This window comes from Osmia bicornis, chromosome 4, assembly GCF_907164935.1.
Source record: "Osmia bicornis bicornis chromosome 4, iOsmBic2.1, whole genome shotgun sequence".
Classification (NCBI taxonomy): domain Eukaryota; kingdom Metazoa; phylum Arthropoda; class Insecta; order Hymenoptera; family Megachilidae; genus Osmia; species Osmia bicornis.
The window spans coordinates 10,392,655-10,408,697 of NC_060219.1; the positions used below are offsets into that span (position 1 = coordinate 10,392,655).

Below are 16,043 nucleotides of genomic sequence, written 5' to 3' on the forward strand. Positions count from 1 at the left end.
GAAAAGAAAAATGTAACCGTGCGTGTTAAGAAAACGTAGGAGTATCGAAAGCGACGTGAGAAATGGAGAGAGAAAAAAATACGTCACGCAAAACGAGAAAAAAAAAAATTACGATGACGAAGATTGATGGACGGCGTTCTCTTTGCGAACAAAGAAAAAGAGAACCAGTAAGATTTTACAGCGAACGACCTGCGATATTGCATATACGATATATTGTGTTTTCTTTTTTTTCTTTTTTTCTTTTTTCTTTTTTTTCTTTTTTTCTTTCTTTTCGATGATGATCACGACGACGACTATTGCTTGACGATTATTGATACGACGACGATTTATGGTAACGACTATAGCGCGAGAGTATGGTGGGAGTATGTATAAAATGTATTTTAAGCGTGGATAATTAAAAAAAAGAATCAATTTACATTTACAGTTTCCAGTAACAATACTGATGTGGGTTGTGCATAACAAAAAAATAACAAAAAAAGCAAAGAAAGAACGTGTACACGTAACATGGCGGGCCCATTTCAATGGAGAATCGGACCGATCGAGAATCGATAATCTCAATCGAATCGCGCGCAGCCGCGCGAAATACGAATTTTCGTCCCTGTGAGGATAAAGCCTTTCTTTCCTGACTGTTCTCTTTCATTCTACTTCACTATATTCTGCGAGTACATCATTGTAAGAATTTCAATTCGACGCATTTTTGAAGATTTAAATAACTTTGCTTTTGAAATTGTAATGTTCTGTAGAATATCATAAAAAACGTATTTGTCAGGTTATGAATTATGCAATATATCGAAAAGTGAAACTGATAGAAATCGCGCAAGAAGAAGTAGAAGAAAAATGAACATGTAGGTAAATAAGGCGTTAGAGAATGAAACAGGAGTGCCAAATCATCCGTGACTTCCGTCCCACTTGGGCAATAAATAAATGCACAGCAACTTGGCGAGAATGCAAATGTTTGCCATTTGTCCTCCAATAATCGTAAGGATTCTTAACCTCTCCGCTGTATCGATTCTTTCTTTTTTTCGTGATTGTGCTAGAGAAATGGGTATTAGTAGCGAATGCGTTCAACATCCGTTATTTTCGCTATAAGAAACTTTATTCCTCGTCGTTTTATTAACGAATAACGACAATAGGAAGGGAACGAGCATTTTAGTCAGCTGAAAGAAAAAAAGAATATATAAAGTCGCGAGTCTATTTGGATGATACTTTTTAGGGTTGAAGATCGTTGCTCGTACGATCGATCCTGATAAAGTAATTTCGACACTCGCTATTAGTGCCTATCGTTTCGTCGATAATCGGGATAATAGAAGGTGTTTTCGTCGGTAATGTCACACCTCTCGTCCCAATTCGTCAAACGGACTAAAAAAAACGAACTCGAATCCGATTCTCCATACCAATGGACGCTTTTATTTAAATATACAACAAAACATACACACACACACACACACACAAACACACGACAGGATCGGCCGTGATTAATTCTGGCAGTGGTTAAATTATAAAATGATATTTATTCGAACGACTTGCCAGGTTTCGTTGCACACAGTATGTACACACACGAAACAGTAGGTTCAAGCGATAAAAAAAGAAAAAAAAATCAATAATGACGGAAAGAGATCTATAGATTACGGATTAATGGATGAGTTATATAGTTATTTGAGAAGTTTCACGAAATATCGATGTATATATTTTAAGTTTGTATTATAATGCTCCCCACTTAATTTGTATGAAATGGAGAATTTCAAACATTAAAAATGATGAGAAAAATGTCTCGAATCTTTTTTTTTTGTATTTTCGTCGAGTGTTCTTGTCGTATTAAATAAACTTATCTTGCAAGTTTAAATCGTTGATTAATCAAGAGACATTGTAAGCATAGTCTGATAAGAAAGATTGGAAGGATTATTGGTTAGATTCTACCCGTTTCTTAAAGACTGTGTCCCATTTTTATGCAAGCATCTTTTCAACACTACCACTGTAGTATCCAATAGAACATCGTCGTGAATTAAAAAGAGAACGGTCGATGCTTGCTCTTGTTCTTTCAGCGCGTTACTACAGCTGACGACGGGCGGAAGACTGCGCAGTGCAGTATCACATGTCAATGTCCGTTGCGCATGTACTTACCGGTCAGAGAGACATGGCAGGTGTTTCGGTTACTTCTTATTGTTGACTATTTTTAATAAATAAAAAAAACGTTGCCTAGAAACTGTCTGGAGGACAATGATAACGTGTAGCTTAGATAACAATTTGTGAAACTTACTTTATGTAACCCACTTACGGGAGCCTTTGTAAACCATGTCGAATCCACGAGAAGCAGAGGTAAGCATTTATACATTTTGAATCTATGTTTTAATATGTACGATTTTTAATTAATGTTCATATATATTTCTGAATTATATGAGAGAACTTATATTTAGAAACCTAGAGGTGAAGTTGTTGCAACAACTTTAATACATATTAACGATTATTATCAACATTGATGCGATTAACTTTAAAGAATTTTCAACGAACAATTTATTGTCTCTTATTACGTATATTTTTATCATTATATTGAAGGTTCAAAGTCTTAAGGAGCGTGGAAATACGTGTGTGAAAGAACAGAAGTATGAAGAGGCTATGTTTCATTACACGCATGCTATTAGACTTGATCCACAAAATTATTCTTTGTACAGTAATAGATCATTTGCCTTTTTAAAAATGCATCAATATCATTTTGCTATGGAAGATGCTCTAATGACAATTCAATTAAAACCAGATTGGACCAAGGTATATATATGTATATATGTTAGTCACAGTTTTACTCATAAAGAGTATTTATATAGATAACGTGTGGATAAATAATGTTTAATTGTAGGGTTACTTTAGGAAGGCTGAAGTAGAATCACAAACTTTTCACTTTAGCGAAGCTCTTCAATCTTACTGCAAAGCTTTATCGCTTCAACCGAATGAACCAACTATTTTAGAAGCAATGCATAGAGTAGCCAAATTATTGATTCAAGATAAAAGAGGTACAATTCCTATAATATGAAAAGTACAGCAAAAATGTTTATCAAATTTTGATGATAAACTATTTTATAGCTGATCAACAAATACCCTGGCTTGGAGCTGGTGTTGGTATCATACTTGGAGTTATAGTTGTAATTGCTGATTATGTTTTTACAAACAAACCTACATTAACGGTACATGTGTTTAAGTTTTAAAAATAGATGTCTAAACAAATTTTTATAATAATTCTATTTCTTTTTTTTTTCTTTATTAAATATAGCATCCTCTTTTGATGGTCTTATTGACAATGTCCATAGCAATGCTAGGTTTTGGCATTGCAAAGGGATTTCGTTATTTCGTAAAACGTCAAAGAAAGTCGCTTTTAGAACCACCAGTGGATCTTTTTGGTAATGATAAAGAAGAGCTTGATGATATTGAAGCTGAAATGAATAATGAAAAAGAGAAACACCCGAAATATAGCAAAGCGCAAGCAAGACAAAGATTTAAAAAAGGAAAATCATAATGTGTTTTGATACTAACGACGTACATGAGTTTTTATGTAAATTTTATATTTTAAATCCATACACTTTTTAGCATCTCAGGAAAACTTCGAATATTTATGATCAATACTGTTACATTGGTAGAAAAATATATACATACTGTTGATTACATTTCGAAATTCAGTTATTATTGAAAAGAAAAAAGTTTGTATTTTATGTTGAGACATTCATATTTGATGTGTTTGCTGTTTAATAATTTATTTATTCCAAATATGATTGTACTTAAAATTGTTTCAAATATATCACGGAAGATAAGGCTGCAATGAAACTATAATTATTGGTAAGTTATGTGGTACAAATATTTTTAAATTTAAAATTAAACAAAAAAATTCATTGTTATATGAATTGTATCAACATTCAATGATATAAGAGGTTTCAGTTCTTAGAAAAGGTAGCAGAAATTATATGCCATTTACACTTTTACACAATTGTATTGTTGGATCAAGTACTTTAAAAATTGTTCTTATAGCCTATATACCAATTGTTCTTACAATCAAAATGAGAGAAATTATTTACACCTCTTAATCTCTTGCACTTCTTCAATACAATAAATATAAATGAATTCTACCTTCTAAACATAATCAACAAAATGCTTTCAATCTATTGTCAAGTACCATATTAAACAATGACAAGACAGAATTTCCGAATATGTGTACAATGAAGCATGTTATTTGAATTTCAAAGTTTATAATATATGTATATAGTACAGTGTATGTACTATACATTATGCTTGAAGCATGAATGTATATGACTTAATACACAATGGAAAACTTTTACATTTCTGAAGTTCACTTCTTCTTATAAACTATATTTACCCTTCTTGCTCTGTAGTGTAACTATTTAGCTAGTCAAAGCTAAATCGTCATCATTATATTATGCTAGAGCTGTTTCATAATTCTATAATTAATGATCTCAAAGATTGACGTCAGTAATCTTGATTTGTTCGTAATACGCTTTCAGGAAATGGCACGCTTAAAAATGATGACGCTATGAAACACGTGTATGAATTTATTTTTCTTTATGAACTTTTTATATGTACATATTAATGAACATTTTTCGTGCAACCGCGGTATACATTCAGCCCGAGAAACATCGATATATTAAACTCATCCATTTATAACTCGTACGACGACTTATCATATCAATACTGAAGTAATTGAATCAGTATCGTAGTACATGCATGATCGAATCTCTTCAAGTCGGTTTTGTTAATATTATTATTATATAGCTAATTAAAATTTGATAGTTTAAAATGGTTTTATATGAAAGAAAATAGAAAAACGATAATATCCGCTTTAATGGAAAATGTTAACGATAACAGATTTTTTACTCATTCGCAATGGCAATGCGCCAGGTGTTCGAGACTCAGTTATCTGTAGATCACTGAGAGCTCGTTCAGTATAAATTCAAATGAACAAGCTGTTACTCCATAAATACATAGTCTTTAGAACTGTTTATGATAGTGTAGTTGATGGCCTCAATTAATTAACTAATAAAAAAGGAACATATAGAACGCTCCCATTAAACATTAAATCCCAAACTAGTAGCACACGTCATCTTTTCGTTAACGCGTATTAGTTGTGTACATACATTCATATAATATGCGATTGTAAGAAGTAATCTAACGGCGCGATAGATCAGCGCAAGAAAATTAACAGAATAGATCAAATCTTTTATTAGTTACAAAGTACATATATTTGCGTTGAAACAATTTTAAAAACCAAACAGATATTCACAGGATATTTAAAAAATCAATAGGTATGTTCTAGAATTATATTCTTTCATTTTTTTTTTTAAATACTTAATCCATTTTTCTTGACTTTTCATAGCATATGAACGATCAAATTATTTACAACTTAAACGATCATAGTCTATAATAAATTTGATTAGCTAGACTGAAAACTGAATTTTTACTACATTTTTGGGCATATTCAATCTTCTCTTTTCTGTCTCCATCTTATACGATCCTGATGTGAGACTATTCACAGTACTGTATTATGCGCATGCGTTCATTGACGTTTACGTAGGTAAGCATTGTAGAACACACAGGCTGGTCATTTCTCTCCAAGCCTTCGAACAGTTCGCATCTGTGCGTTTGAAATCAATGCAAAGTGAAAAATTTGTCTAGTTTTCAACGCAAATTAATTCTCCATTTTACTATTTATTTATTTCACTTAACTATATTATTGTACAGTTTTAGAATTAGTTTATTATGAAACAGAATTAAACTATACATACGACTATAGTTAGCTAAGATAATATGTAATTGCACATAACAAAGCAATGTGCTTTTTCTTTTTAAACGTATAATAACTCATCGTAAAAATTTATTCTGTGATTAGATAACAAGTTGCTTAAAAATTAAATACGGAAGTAGCTTGTAGTCGATTTGTATCCTAAACTAACATCATGAATCAGCATATGTTGTTTAAACAATAATCGTAACTAGAACGAAAGTCAAGTGGTACAAACGTTTCTTAATCTTTGAGTGATTCTTATGAAATATGAACATTTCCATGAGAAAATTGAACCAGTTAAAGACGTTTCTGATTAGTACCTTAACCAACAAGTAGAAAGTAAGAAATAATAGGAGATAAAAATGATTATACAGTAAGTGCTAGAATAAAAAAGAGAAAGGAAAATGGGGTAGTTGCATCACGGATACCTGGAAGAAAGCCTTATACATCGTAATGGAATGCCAGGTCCGCGGCCGCCGCACTTATTAGGGGTTAGGTTGACGTACACGAATGTATTGGTTGAAAGCAACAATCTATTTGATGAAATAATTGCAATACATATATAATTACATCATCATACAAAAACAACAGCATTTATGCGAAATTCGTAATCACAAAATGGCAAAAATCCAGCAAGGAACATAAAAAAGACGTAGAATAACACGAGGATACGAAAAGCGGGAAGCATGGCCGGGGTCCCCGATGCGATTAGTTAGCTGGTCTCTCCGTGCGTACGTGACACGCGCACGCGTGGTTTATGCTGCAGGTTTGTATCTATCTAATGAGCCAGGAAGTGAATTTTAAGCACCCCAATATTCCAATATTTATAATTTTTCAAAAAATTCCAAATAACTATTTTACGTTTATTTCTTCAAGGACTGTAAGATGTTACTTACAAGTGCATCACTTTCACAATTATATCGTTTTCATTTGTGTTACAAAGATCGAATTATTTGTATAATATTCAAAATAGTTTAAAGTTAAAATGCGGATGACCCGTTAGTATCACTTCTATTCCTTACTAGTAAATTTATTTTCAATTATTGGTTTCAGTTTTATAGCAACTAATCTTCCTATATGTACGTTTCCATTGCGTTTGGAATTGCAATAATGTTTCAAAAAGTTACGCGATTTTTATATTTTAAGTCTTATTCGCAGTTTTCAAATACATGCAACAGTTTGTTAGATTTCATAAAAATTTATGGTATTCCACGAAATCAATGAATTAACGTAAGGTATTTTTTTGTACGTTATAACGTATGTACGTTTAGATTATTGAGTCACGCCGTGATCTATGCATGCTATGCGGAATGATATACACTCAGAGCTATTTTACATATTACTTAAGATTTGTATATATCACCTGTTTAAGTATCTGTAAAATAATCATTTCCATATACGTACGTAGAATGAAGTTAACCGTATTTACAAGATATGCACAATGATATAATGTCAACTGTAAAGAACCATTTGAACGCGGGAACACTAAATCGTTTTACATGAAGTTTGGCACAGCAAGTACACTAATAAGGTTCAGAGACACTTTGAGGTGACCGTCCTTTAGGTGCGCACCCTTAATAAATACGTTCCTGCAAGCCGCACTACTTTTCTACGGTATCCCCACCAATGCCCATCAATGTGTACGGGTTGGTGACTAGTGATTGGTTGAACTGATGATTGGTAATAGTGGTAGGGAGCGATCACGTCACGAAGTGAGGCCAAGAAGCGACGAGGCGCATGTATCAATGCGCAATCGCATCGGAACAGTTCAGGGAGTCGGGGAGGTCCGTGGTAAGGAATAAACAGAGTGAAGAGACCGCGCGAGAGACGAAGAGTGGGGAAAGAGAGAGGGAGCAAGAGAGATAGAGAACGAACAGGCAGTGAGACGATCACGATGCACGGAGGCGAGCACAAGCGGCCAGGGGCACAGGGCTGAGGGCTGAGGGCTCGACAGGGCCTGGAATAACGTTCACGGGACGGCCGCGGGCCAGCCAGCAGCAATGGAACAGGCGAAAACTCCCGCGTCCCGGCTACTTAGCACGAGTTGCATAGAGAATAAGGACGACTTGGAAGAGGTAACATAAATATTTGAAATAGTCACTGGATACGTATCGGGTGCTAGGGGTTCCGCCATTGTTGCGATGGTCGCGCACGTCGCTAACCGCGCGGCGCCACACGTCGAACCACGCGTCTTAGCGGCAATATTCGAATCATTTACATAATTATGAAATTAATTTGTCTTACTTACTGATGATCAGTAATGGTTCATTTAGCAGCGATGATATAGTAACGACTGCTACCGTTCGATTCTAGCATAAGAACTTGACAATTTTTATTCTAAGACATTAACAAAATTTGTTTCATTTTCAGAAATTTGAAAGATGTTATACAGTGCTTCAGAACCTGACTGCAGGACTGTCAGAAAAAGAAGCCCATGATACGCTAAACAATGCTGTGTGTAAGGATAAAACACACGAAGAAGTTTCATTAGGGTTGTTGGTAGTCATTCTGACAGATCCCCAGAGTGCTGCAAAAAGTTATAGAGATTTGACATTAATTACCAGAGATGGTCTTGCAATTGTATTAGGACATCTTAATCAATTAGTACTTGAAAGATACCTGCGACTGAATGATGTGACCAGAAGTCAGCTATTATGGCTGCTAAGAGAGATGATAAGAACTAGTGTAGCTAGCGTGGATAACCTTTGTTTAAGTTTATTAAGGCATGCAGCAGGTGGAGATATTTCACCAAGAAATTTATTTTTAGTTGATGCACTTTTAGATATTTTTCAAGAGAATAGGCCTTGGTTGGATAAGTTTCCTTTTTTAGTAGCATCAATTGTTTATACTTATTTGCGATTAATAGAAGATCATAATGCACCTCATTTATCCGGTTTGCGTCAGAAAGAAGTTACCTTTACTGTATCTCTGATTAGAGAACGTATGGTTGATTGCTTAGTTATTGGAAGGTAAATAAATTAAAACCTTTGATTCAGTATTTTTTAGTAAAATGAAACGAATAAAACATCATTTTTGTTTTTAGGGATTTGGTACGCTTATTGCAAAATGTTGCCCGAATACCGGAGTTCGAGGCACTTTGGAAAGATATGCTTCTAAATCCAAAATCACTTTGCCCAAATTTTAACGGAGTCCTTCAACTTTTACAAACTAGAACTTCTAGAAGGTTTCTACAATCGAGACTTACTCCAGATATGGAAAGAAAACTAGTATTTTTAACAAGTCAAGTTCGTTTTGGTAATCACAAACGATACCAAGATTGGTTTCAAAGGCAGTACCTGGCCACACCAGAATCGCAGTCATTACGATGCGATCTTATACGATTTATCGTTGGTGTTATTCATCCGACAAATGAGTTGTTGTGTTCAGATATTATACCGCGGTGGGCAGTAATAGGCTGGTTATTCACCACTTGCACATCAACTGTAGCTGCAAGTAACGCTAAGTTGGCATTATTTTATGATTGGTTATTTTTTGAGCCAGAAAAAGATAATATTATGAATATCGAACCGGCAATTCTTGTAATGCACAATTCTATGAGATCCCATCCACCTGTCACTGCCACATTGCTAGACTTTTTATGTAGGGTAAGTTAGATACACTGGCTTTTGCTGATCGTTTATAACTGATTAAGAACAATTATATAATGTATTATCTTTTAATAGATAATACCAAACTTTTACCCACCTTTAACCGAGAAAGTGAGGAATGGAATCTTTTCGTCGTTAAGACAAATTTTAGAGAAAAGGGTTTTGCCAAGTCTTTATCCTCTATTTGACAGTCCGAAGTTAGATCGTGAATTAAGGAGTAAAATAAGAGAAACGTTTAAGGAATTCTGCTTACCACCTAATGCAGATCCCGGTAAAGTTACTAAAGTTACACAATATTGCATGTTTATTTTATTATTTACTATTCTAATACAGTGCACTGAAAGTAGCTTACTGCACAAGAACATATTAAATGGATATTGAAACTGATGTATTGTCTAATATCCTGTACAGCACCGTTTACAAATGCACCTGAAGTAAATTACTAAAGGGTGTTGCGAGAATCCGAAATTGTCGAAAATGCGATGGTGAAGGCAGAACATTTTCAGGTTCTAGCACGCCCTTAGTAAATACACACTTTCTGTACATATTAAATTGAAACAAATAATCGCAAAATCTACTTATCGCATATTCATTTGGGGTTTACATATAAGGGTTTTAACAAGTAAGGTGTTCCCAAACGTAATTAAAAATTCATCTCTTACTATTTCTTTCTAACAGAGTTTATTATTCACCATTTTTCATGCTTACAGCACGTTCATTGCTTACTAACTTTGGTTTTTGCACGATCTTTTTAAGCAGGAAATAAGGTTCCTGTATATTCAGGTAAAATGGAGGAACTTAATAAGGATCTTACACCAGGAGCCATACTGGAGAATGCAGCAAATGCGCCAGTTGAAAACAATCACGTAAATCAAGACCCAGAACCAGCTTTCAGTGATGAAGAAGAAGAGATACCGCTAAGGTCGGTTCTTCTCGTTTATGTATTTTATGCTAAATCGTGCCACATTTATTGAGAATATCACTGTATACATGAAATATGTACATATATTTTACAGGATAGTGACTAAAGTAGAAGAAGAGGATGAAGAAGATGTTCCATTAGCGAATGTGAAATTGAAGAACGAACAGAAAAATACAAACTGTGTTGTGAAAAAAGAAGACATTACATCTCAGTTAAATTTAATTTTAGAACCAGAATTAAGGACTGCTGTGGACAGTTTGCACAGTGAAACAGACAATGAAGTGAGGTGTCAGACAATGGAAAGGATAGTACAAATGGTGGTAGAAGATGAAATAGACGCGGAAACTATACCAGGATTGGCTTCTTGCATATCAACTATCTTATCCTCACAAATTACCTCCCAAATATTTCCAACAGATAATTTGAATGAAGAAGCCTTGACTGATAGTATAAGCACACCGTTGTTCGTTATGTTTCGAAATCAGTTTCAGTTGTGTAAAGAAGAGGACAATAGGCGGAAGCTTCTAGCTCGGGTATTAGCAGAGATGCAAAACGTCCAACCAAGAATAGGTTATCTTTTACTTTACTTTTTGAAAGTATGGGGCAGGGAAGAAGAAAAGCGAGAAGGTGAACCAAGGTTTGTAATGAAATATAAATTGTACGAGGAGAAGAAAATTCAAACTTTTCATTTTATATATTTTATGTGTTTCAGTAATGTATTAAATGATGTTAAGGCGTCGGTATATAAAGATTTTTGTGCGCATCGGGAAAAGAAGTTAGATGCCTGTTTGGTATCTGATTTAAAGGTATATAAGTTTTTAAATTAAAAAAGAATGTAACAAAGTAATAACATTGTTTCATCGCATATGTATATTTACACATTATCATTTTTATAGCTGTGCCACGAGGATAACATATTTATGCTTTGTTATCTTGTGCCTGATGTATACATGGGATTTCAAAATGTGACTTTAGGAAATGTTCAGTTATTGCATTTGGTGGTGTCGACCGTTGATGCATGTCAATTACAAGAATTAGTCTGTCAAATAATGCAAGGTCACTTAAAAATGTTAAAGAAGGAATCATTTACGTCATTATTAACAGCAAGTTTAAATTGGGAAACATTTGAACAATACTGTTTTTGGCAACTTATTTTTGCCCATGACTTTCCAATCGATTATGTACTGCCTGTTTTACCTAAACTACAATTCCGTGATCATGCAGAAGCATTAACATCGATATTGCTTATGCTGAAACAAGAAAAGTAAGTGAATCATTAACTAAAGAAATTAGTAAAATCAAGAACTTATTATTATAGTTAACGATCTTCAACAGGCCAACGTTAGAACTTTTACGACAATTGCTTGCACGACAAAACGTGGACGGAGACATGTTCGTTGTAGCAGCGTTACGTTATTGGTGTCGCGATTACGAAGAAAAACTTGGAGAATTGCTTGCGAATCTTTTAAGCACTCGTTATCCTGCTACTAGTCCAAATAAAAGAAAACGATCGGGTGGTAAACACAACCAACAACCTGGTCCACCCAGCGGTGAACAGGTCCTTGGGCATTTGGATCAATTACGACAACATTGCACATCGTCTGCTGAATTGCAGCTGTATCATTCCGAAGGAATGCAAAGAGCTTTGCAACAAGCACAAGCGGCTAGTAGCGATTCGTTAAGAAAAAGTTATGGAGATTTATTCGCTCTGGCGGAAGTTAACGAGGAAAATGAGCCTCCCCCACCTCCGCCAACAAGTTCAGCACGAAAACATGCAGCAGCGTCGACTGGAGCCGGCGGAGGTGCTGGTAAAGGAGGTCATAGAAAAACTGGTGCTAATACGAGGGAAAGATCTAGTTCCAAAAGGCCGCCTCCTCGGTATCATCTTACCAGTACATCTAGCAGTGAGGTAAATACGAATTTGAAAGCAGTATGGAATATATCAGTTTTTACACAGTCTTTAATATTATCTGACAATGTAATCTCTTATATGTTACAGGAGGAAGAGATCGTGAATTTAAAACAAGCAAAAAAGAGAAAAAAAATTAATCCAGTGGGTTCTGACAGCGACTGACCACCCAGTGTCTTCAAACGTCACATGGACCACGTCACGTGTGTGCAGCAAGCTAAACTAGCCCTAAGAATAGTAAGATAATATAGTATATATAATAGATCTCTATTTAGCGCGATTTGTAAATATAGTATATGTCGAGAGTGAATGCGAAACAAATACCGATCATGTGATCTTGCACATATTTCGCAGGCACAGTACATTAACAATGTTGACAGATTCTTTATTTCCATTAATTCCATTATTTGTGTCAAATACATTCTAACGAAAAAGAAGATATATATATATGTATATATATATATCTAGGATATATGTGATATTTAATGCGAAGAAAAAAAATTTATAAATACTGGTTATAGCTTTTCTAGGTAAATACATATGACAGATCAACTTGTCATGACACGTCAATACTCTGGACTTTTATTTAAAGGAGTAAAGAGGGTTTTTGTATCATTTATCTGTCAGATAAAGTTACCGAGAGGCAAAACTAGTCATAAATTAAATTATATTTTGATATACTCTTAAATATACGAGGGCATGGATTTAAGAGTAGAAAATTGAATCTGACAACATTGTAGAAAGGGATAAAGTGACACAAATGTTCTCTCTGTGATCACTTTGTTTCTAACAAAGAGAAAAATCCATTATTCGTTATTCAATTTTGTGGTTGACCTCGAGGAATGCGGACACGATTGTATTTAGAATTATTTCGTAATTTGTTTATTAATTTTGTGACTAGTATACTTGACCCTATTGTCCAAATTTCTGTCACTTCGTTTTTTTTTTTTTTTTTTTTTTTCATTATGCGGTAACTATCGATAAGGACTCGCGTCTCACAAAACAATCAACGAGGGGGAGAAATGGTTACTTTTGTTGCCATAAACTGTGAACGCAATTTGTACGGAATCGTTAAATAGCTTTTTATTAGAATTAAGGACCTTCTGCAGGAGAACAAGGATGTATCAATAATGTCTCGCTCCAGCACGAAGCGTACAGTTTTACGACCAAATGTATTTTACGTCTGCGCTTAGTAAGCATAATCATTCTAAAGACGCAAAAAAAATTTTTTATATTTTGCACGATGGAAGGTTGTCCGTTTTTTTTTCTAAAATCTAACGTTGATGAATAAAAATACGATCAGTTTCTATTTTAATCGTAATATTTACGATATAGTTATAACCACGAAAATAATACGTCTTTCGTTAAATCGATTTAAAATTCGTGACAGTATTTTATTTAATATTTCTTATCATTCGTGAAAGTAAGATACGATTCAGGAGAGACACCTTCCAACGAGCATAGAACCAGGCGTCATGTACACTTAAGTCCTAGAAAATGTAAGTATGAAGTATCATTGTTCACCTCTGTACATTTCCTGTAAAATCGGTTACTTGTAAGCATATTATAAGTAGCTGCGTTATGTATTTTCTAGTTTGTACATACCAGAGAGAGAAAGAACGTGTGTATTGCATACATGTGTATATTTGAAACTACCTACATAATGCGCGACAAATTTTTCAGAAATTCTTAGTAAAATTTGTTATTTTTTTTCTTAATTAAGAAATTTTGTATTTCTGCATGAATCTGATTTTAGTAAAAAGTTATGCAAGAATTGTGTCATACAACAGGAAGAGATGACGCGTAAAAGGGTAACACAATGGCGTCTTAGCGACAAATTTTTTTACTTAACGCGCATGGTGTACGTATGTACCAGCCATTTGTAATGGTGTATAAAATAAGGTGTGATAGTCGATATTGTTATTAGGTTTTTCTACTTGTACATAAATTTGCGGCGTTATGCAAGAATAATTTAAAAACGACGATGATTAATCGCGAGAGGATAATATACGACAAGTATGACTGTGTGCGAGCATGCGCGAATGAAAGACAAACGGACACAGATGAGAACATAAACGCGAAATTAACGATGCGCGAGGCAATACGAAAACAAAATAAAAAAATAGACCTGTAAACATTTAATGTTTTTAACGATCTTGTACACACAAATACACGTGTAAATACATGAATATATATATTATCGTAACGCGAGCATAAACATTTAATGTTTTTAACGATCTTGTACACACAGATACACGTAAATGTAAATACATCGAAAAAAAATTACCGGAAGTAAACCTGTGGTTATTATTTCTCATCATCCCTTTAAATTATCCCTGTTCTATATATTTTAATTTTTGTAAACTCTAAGAAACTAATTGTCTCCAACTCGATAAATCGGAAGACAAGTAGTTTGTTATTTTCAAAATAAATAGCCCAGGAGATCTACCGACTGCTGAGCGAGGTGAAAACTAGTCAGTACCATTGCGACTGCCGAGGTGAGCGGATCTATTTTGATTTCATCCCTCTTGTGGGCCTCGGCTCACCATATCTATTATTTATTATTTTACAAGAACGAAAAATTATTATAATAATTATTTGACAAACTTATATTTTGAGAAGACCGCCTAGAATTAAGTATTTTTAAAGTTCGACCACTGCGCCATCTATACAAAAGCGGCGGAAACTACTCAACAAATTATCGACTTCTCGACTGAACTTCCGAAAGTCGGTAATCGACCCTTCGGCAGTCGGTAAGTTAACGAATAGTTTGCGCCACTTTTATATAGATGGCGCAAAGGCCGATGGCTGGGGTGTTAGGGACCCCGAAGCACGAGTGATACCCTTCATCCCAGCATTCTTTCCACCCCTACATTCTTTCCGTCCATACATTCTTTTCATCCCTACATTCTTTTTATCCCTACATTCTCTTCAGCCCTACATTCTTTTCATCCCTACATTCTTTTCATCCCTACATTCTTTTCATCTCTTCATCCCTACATTACTTCCATCTCTTCTTCCCCTACATCTCCACATCCCTTACATGTCTGCTTCCCTTGCATCCCAGCATTCCTCACATCTCTACATCCCTTACATCTCTGCATTCCTCACACTCCTGCCTTCTTTATATCCCAACATCCCACTCATCCCTGCATCCCTTACTTGCCCGTATCCTTTACATCCTTGTATCACATATATTCCTGCATTCCATACATCCCATTACCTCCTTGAAATGGAGTTGAAATTTTTGTGGCTATAAGGCCTGCCATTTTATACAAATTTAGTTCCTTTTTTCGCCATCAGAGGGCGCTGATTCGACATCGAAATTTTAGTTCACATTTTTGCCGCCAGAGGGCCAGAAATTGAGCAAGATCTAGTTCCTTTTTTCAAAACCAGAGGGCGCTGATTCGACATCGAAATTTTAGTTCACATTTTTGCCGCCAGAGGGCCAAAAATTGAGCAAGATCTAGTTCCTTTTTTCAAAACCAGAGGGCGCTGATTCGACATCGAAACTTTAGTTCAAATTTTTGCCGCTAGGGGGCGCTATTTTTTCGAGAATTTCGCGAAATTCGTGCAAAATTTTGGCCCTCTAGCGGCAAAAATGTGAACTAAATTTTCGACATCGAATCAGCGACCTCTGGCGGCAAGAAAAGGAACTAAATTTTGTAAAAATTTAAGTTGAAAATTATTTTTCACAAGATTTTACTTACCTTTACTTACCTTTACTCGAAGCCGTCTTTATAATATATTTATTATAAGGGATGCAGAGATGTAAGGAATGTAGGGACGAAAAGTATGTAGGGATGAAAAGAGGGAAGGGATGAA

The 16,043-nt window shown here is 34.8% G+C and overlaps 2 protein-coding genes across 4 annotated transcripts; both read left to right on the plus strand.

The window, feature by feature from the left end:
• Positions 1 to 1,862: 1,862 nt before the first annotated feature.
• On the plus strand, positions 1,863 to 4,318 carry LOC114875842 (serine/threonine-protein phosphatase 5-like). Its single transcript, XM_029186602.2, has 5 exons — positions 1,863 to 2,316; positions 2,554 to 2,763; positions 2,852 to 3,005; positions 3,076 to 3,176; positions 3,263 to 4,318. The coding sequence occupies exons 1-5, from the start codon at positions 2,293 to 2,295 to the stop codon at positions 3,503 to 3,505; spliced, it is 732 nt and encodes a 243-aa protein (XP_029042435.1). The 5' UTR covers positions 1,863 to 2,292; the 3' UTR covers positions 3,506 to 4,318.
• Positions 4,319 to 7,527: 3,209 nt separating this feature from the next.
• On the plus strand, positions 7,528 to 14,515 carry LOC114876225 (integrator complex subunit 3). 3 transcript variants are annotated; one of them, XM_029187468.2, is made up of 10 exons: positions 7,528 to 7,854; positions 8,150 to 8,748; positions 8,823 to 9,384; positions 9,463 to 9,658; positions 10,144 to 10,309; positions 10,404 to 10,946; positions 11,022 to 11,115; positions 11,206 to 11,573; positions 11,645 to 12,218; positions 12,309 to 14,515. In XM_029187468.2, exons 1-10 carry the CDS (start codon positions 7,780 to 7,782, stop codon positions 12,381 to 12,383), a joined length of 3,252 nt encoding a protein of 1,083 aa, XP_029043301.1. In that variant the 5' UTR covers positions 7,528 to 7,779; the 3' UTR covers positions 12,384 to 14,515. The 3 variants fall into 3 exon arrangements, with proteins under 3 accessions (XP_029043301.1, XP_029043321.1, XP_046141276.1); XM_029187488.2 differs by having other exon boundaries at positions 10,171 to 10,309; XM_046285320.1 differs by having other exon boundaries at positions 7,769 to 7,854; positions 10,147 to 10,309; positions 10,404 to 11,115.
• The last annotated feature ends 1,528 nt before the right edge of the window (positions 14,516 to 16,043 follow it).

What these genes read in the sequence shown, in the direction of transcription:
- LOC114875842 (XM_029186602.2), top strand. Translation starts at nt 2,293, where the DNA reads ATGTCGAATCCACGAGAAGCAGAG. An exon ending in CGAATCCACGAGAAGCAGAG is followed by an intron (nt 2,317 to 2,553) that starts GTAAGCATTTAT and finishes ATTATATTGAAG; the next exon opens with GTTCAAAGTCTTAAGGAGCG. An exon ending in ATTGATTCAAGATAAAAGAG is followed by an intron (nt 3,006 to 3,075) that starts GTACAATTCCTA and finishes ACTATTTTATAG; the next exon opens with CTGATCAACAAATACCCTGG.
- LOC114876225 (XM_046285320.1), top strand. Translation starts at nt 7,780, where the DNA reads ATGGAACAGGCGAAAACTCCCGCGTCCCGGCTACTTAGCACGAGTTGC. An exon ending in ACCACCTAATGCAGATCCCG is followed by an intron (nt 9,659 to 10,146) that starts GTAAAGTTACTA and finishes CTTTTTAAGCAG; the next exon opens with GAAATAAGGTTCCTGTATAT. An exon ending in CTTATGCTGAAACAAGAAAA is followed by an intron (nt 11,574 to 11,644) that starts GTAAGTGAATCA and finishes GATCTTCAACAG; the next exon opens with GCCAACGTTAGAACTTTTAC.